General features: G+C 47.1%; 1 protein-coding gene across 1 annotated transcript in view; it reads right to left on the bottom strand.

Annotated features, from left to right (window-relative positions):
- The window catches only part of LOC105894687 (transmembrane protein 132C-like), a 170,132-nt gene that overhangs the window by 119,007 nt on the left and 46,125 nt on the right, over positions 1-5,000 (bottom strand). Inside the window, exon 2 of the mRNA XM_031570816.2 lies at positions 2,303-2,446. Within this exon, the coding sequence (XP_031426676.2) occupies positions 2,303-2,446 (144 nt within the window). The remainder of the gene's footprint in view (positions 1-2,302; positions 2,447-5,000) is intronic.

Here is a 5,000-nt window from a genome sequence, read left to right as displayed (position 1 = left end):
TAAGCCAAACTCATCGTATTCTCTCAGTTCCATCTCTTGACCTCCCAGAACTGGGTAAATGAAATAAACATAACACACACAACAGATAGTCACACACCCGCACACTCCCCCACACAACAAATACACACACACACCTACACCACATACACCCCCCCCTCCCCACAAACACCACATACCCACACACACACACCCAGCCACACACACACCCAGCCACACACACACACACACTAAAAAGCAGACAATTACACTGAGATGGCTGCGGACTCGTACTGTGCTTCAGGATATGCCTCACCTATTTCTTCATTTATCATCCTACCATCAGCCTCGCCAAAGAGCTGTCTTCAACCTCCACTTCTTCAATTGAGTTTAGACCTACTCTCTAATCTCCCCATCCCCCACACCCATACGTATACCCACCAAAACACCTACCCACACATACAGTACATCCACCATTACGGATATCCACTCCTATACACAAACAGACACACACATACATACACCTGATATTTTCACTCACACACATACACAGACACACACAAACACACACATACCATCAAGACCCTACCCCTCCCTTCCCCCCCAGCACACACACACACAATGTTGCCCTGTGATCAATTCTTGTGGATGTGCATTCCGCCAAGTTACACTGAATTCAAGTGAAATATGTCAAGGGTTTTGGGTTTGTGAAAGAAGTCAAGAAAAAGCAGTGAAAACCATGGCAGCAAACCAACAATTTAACCGGGCTGAAGTGAACTCTAAACTTGCATAATGCTGACGGACAACTCAAGAACACACAAACTAAGCTGGCAGATACATTGACTGGCAGTCACGGACTTCATGACTAGAGAGTTTTGCCTGACCTCGAAAGATCCCCTGCCTCCAAGCCCATTAAAATCTCAAAATTATACCTGTCACTGCACACACACATTCATTAAAGCTACTTCCTGATCTGTGAGGGGCTATAAAAAAAATCCCCAAACAGATTAAAATGACAACACTACACAAAGCACTCCCCCCTCAACCCCATCCCACGTTTCGCCTTAATTACCACTGCAATCCTGTTTTGGTCGTGCGGACCGAGGTTTCTTATTTACGGGATTAATTTGAGCGTGCTAATGCAGATGGGAAATGACCACAGCAATCTCAAGTTCATTTCACAGCAGAGCGAGGAGGCCTACACCCCGCAGCTGGGGGCTCTGGAGGGGGAGGTGTGTGTGTGTGTGTGTGTGTGTGGTGCTTTTGGGAGGTTAATGCACATCAGTGGAGGAGATGTTGACCCTGGCTAAATTAACTTTGGAGAAAACGCACCATCTGACAACAGAAGGAAACTACTGAAGCATTAGCACACGCAGACACTAACACACACACACACACACACACACACACACACAAACAGACACACACACACACACACACACACACAGACACTAACACACATACACACACACACAGACAGACACTAACACACACACACACACACACACACACACACACACACACACACACACACACACACACACACACACACACACACAAAAACCTAATGTTGAAAGTGTCTGTAAAACTTCCTTCAACTTACAGGCAGGGGGAAGCACATCTCATGTTAACATTAAAGCCAAATGAAAGCCTGTTCCACCACCATACAGTATTAGTTCTAGTTTTGTTTGTATGCATGTGAAACAATATGGCTCAAATGACGTCTGTGTGTGTGCGTGTGTGTGCGTGCGTGCGTGTATTCTTCAAACTTCAAAAGGGGGTGACCTTCATCTTCTGCTGTGTGACCGGTACACCTGACATCAATCTCAGCGGGTGAGATCAGGCCCGTCCCCGGCCGGGAGTAACAGCCTCCATCAGCACCCTCAAATATGACTCATGTCCCTTCTGATAGGAGACTTGACCAGTGACCAGTGTTTGTCCCCAGTCAACAATGACAGACAACCCAATCTGCCTCCAGCATCCATCCACCTGAACAGATGGGGCCACTCTCATTTCACCAGTGTTCTGACAGCGAGGTGAAACACTCAAACAGCACAACAGTACACACACACACACACACACACACACACACACACACACACACACACACACACACACACACACACACACACACACACACACACACACACACACACACACACAGCTACACATCCATGCGCTCACACACACATACATATGACGTCATTTACACACACACACACACGCACACGCACACGTTCATATCCACTCCACACACACCACATACTCACTCAACACTAACATACACACACGCATGCAAGTTTGAGGGGTTGTTGTGGAGACTGACCTCTGTCCATAGCTGACCTCCTTGCGACGGCAGTGCAGGGTCACAACCCGATGACCTTCACTACGGACGTCCTGGCTCACCATCCACAGGGTGGGGTTGCTGGGACGTGCACCCAGAAAGGCAAACCCCTCTTTTAACTTTACCCTGATAGACAGAACAGAAGGCAGGGCAGAGAGAGAGAGAGGGAGAGAGAGAGAGAGAGAGAGAATTTCACATTTATTTTCTTTATCGAAACACTTAGACACTAGATACTTTATTGATCCTGAGGGACATTTAGGGCGACTCATTATTCAGAGACACTTAGTATCCAGACACTCTACCAGTATGTCATGAATATGTCATGACTCCCTGGGTGTCAAACCCACAACCTTGGTGTTACTACAACTGGGTTCTACCAACAGAAGCAGGTTAGCGGTACGCCAGGTACTTACAGTTAATGGAGATATGAAACCACAAACCACTATTAATAGTCATAGTCAACCATCAATGCAATGTTCAAACAAGCTCTGCCTCAACGTCATGCCCCATGGCTATTGAATACTACAGGGGGGTCATAGCTATTCATATATCAAACCTGGTGGAAGAGGTAATCAAACCGTGTGTGTGAGTGTGTGTGTGTGTGTGTGTGAGTGTGTGTGTGTGAGTGTGTGTGTGTGTGTGTGTGTAGGTGTGTGTGTGTGTTTGAGTGTGTGTGAGTGAGTGAGTGTGTGTGTGTGTGTGTGTGTGTGTGTGTAGGTGTGTGTGTGTGTGTGTGTGTGTGTGTGTGTGAGTGTGTGTGTGTGTGTGTGTAGGTGTGTGTGTGTGTGTGTGTGTGTGTGTGTGTGTGTGTGTGTGTGTAGGTGTGTGTGTGTGTGTGTGTGTGTGTGTGTGTGAGTGAGTGAGTGAGTGAGAGAGACACTGCTGTGACCCGATGACTGTGGTGTTTTTGGTCCAGATGATGCCGTGCTTACACAGATGGACCCTCCCGTCAACGCCGGCCTCCTAAAACTAATCCCACCAAACAAAAGGAAAGGAAATAGGGCATCAGCCTTCCGCTTCAAAATGACAGCTGCTCCTCTCATCTCTCATCCCTCTCTCTTCCTCACTTTCTAACTAACCCCCCCCCCCCCCCCCCCCCCCCAACCAAACTCATGGCAGATGAACGTAGATATCGGACACCGTCGTGCTTGATTGCCCGCTTCGCAATTAGGCACTGCGAGCCAAACGCAGCGGGTGGGTTTGAAGTACGGCGATGATTACGGCATGTTATTTGGCCACCGCGCCCAACTGAATCGATAAGTAACATCTCGAAAGACAGAGTCGATACTGCTGCATCACAAGGACTGCAGCCCTCTCTTGAGCAAAACTGAAGTCTGACTTAATTGCACTGCAGGCTGTGTATATCTTATTGACTGGTGAGAGAATGAATGGCCTTATAGGTGTACAGTTGATGTTGCTAGTTTAAGGCAAAGAGACATATTGTACGGCCAGAAAAGTCAATGTTGCAGTCTTTACTCTGAAGGAGTTTTTCATACTTGTGTGATTACTTACTTACTTACTTTTTCACAGTTCAACACATACGTATATCTAAAATATCACATAGGATGTGTTGGAATTGAAGCAAAAAATTTGTATTATTTCAGTGTAGTTAGTATCTTGTACTGAAATGCTATGATCTTTTCTGATGAGGGAATATCTACCCTATCCAGAGACGATAACTCATTCACCAGTCTTCAGTCATTATTAGGTCTAAGTTTGTATGTATTAAGTTGAATTATTTTGCAATGCACTATAGAACATCCGGTACATACAGCATACAGTAGATGTAAGGGGGGAGGGTGCTGCTGAACTTATGACCTTATGTCTCTACCACCAGCACTATGCTCCTCTAGTTCAATACTCAGTGCACACGCTTTCCTACATATATGGTGCCGGGGCAATGATCCGTAAAACATGATCAAATATCCCATGCATACAGATCGATAGACACACCTCCCTGGATGCAATGATGGCTCAGACAGCCCCCCCCCCCTCCCCCCCCCTATTTGGTGATTGTGGTACGTGCCACCCACTTGGAGCACCCCCATGACGGACGTAATGGAGCACATCGGTGAGGTCATTGCTCAAGTGAGGTCCAGGCTCCAGAGTTCTACACAGCCCCTGTCTTTCACACACACACACAGAGACACACACACACACATGCATGCATCGTTACTCCAGGCTGTCGGGAGAGAGTTGTCCACGCACCCTTTATCGACTTTTCCCTCGTCCTGTTCACGTGAATGGCTTTACACACACACACACACACACACACACACACACACACACACACACACAAACACACACACTCATTTAAGAAAACTCTGCAGCACGATTTGATGATTATAGACTTGGGAGCCTGCTGGTTAAGGCCGTTTCCTGTGAAAAATAACAAAGTGGCCGTTTCCCTCTCTGCTCACTCATTCGTGTCGATGGCCAGGCGGCCGAGTGCTTTGAGTCTCCTGAGAGAGACCACTGCTTACACAGAGCCAACTCACCGATGCTACTGCGATACAAGGACCAATACATAGAACAGAGAGACCACTGCTTACACAGAGCCAACTCACCACCACTGATGAATATTGGGAGCACATTCTTTGGTCAGATGAGACCAAGATAACTGTGTTCAGCGCAGATGAAGTGTTTTGATGTGAACCTAGCCAGGACTCCTACAGTCCAC

Source organism: Clupea harengus, chromosome 7, assembly GCF_900700415.2.
Source record: "Clupea harengus chromosome 7, Ch_v2.0.2, whole genome shotgun sequence".
Lineage (NCBI taxonomy): Eukaryota > Metazoa > Chordata > Actinopteri > Clupeiformes > Clupeidae > Clupea > Clupea harengus.
The sequence above is the reverse complement of the archived record's forward strand: the minus strand, read 5'-3'. Positions and strand labels throughout refer to the sequence as shown.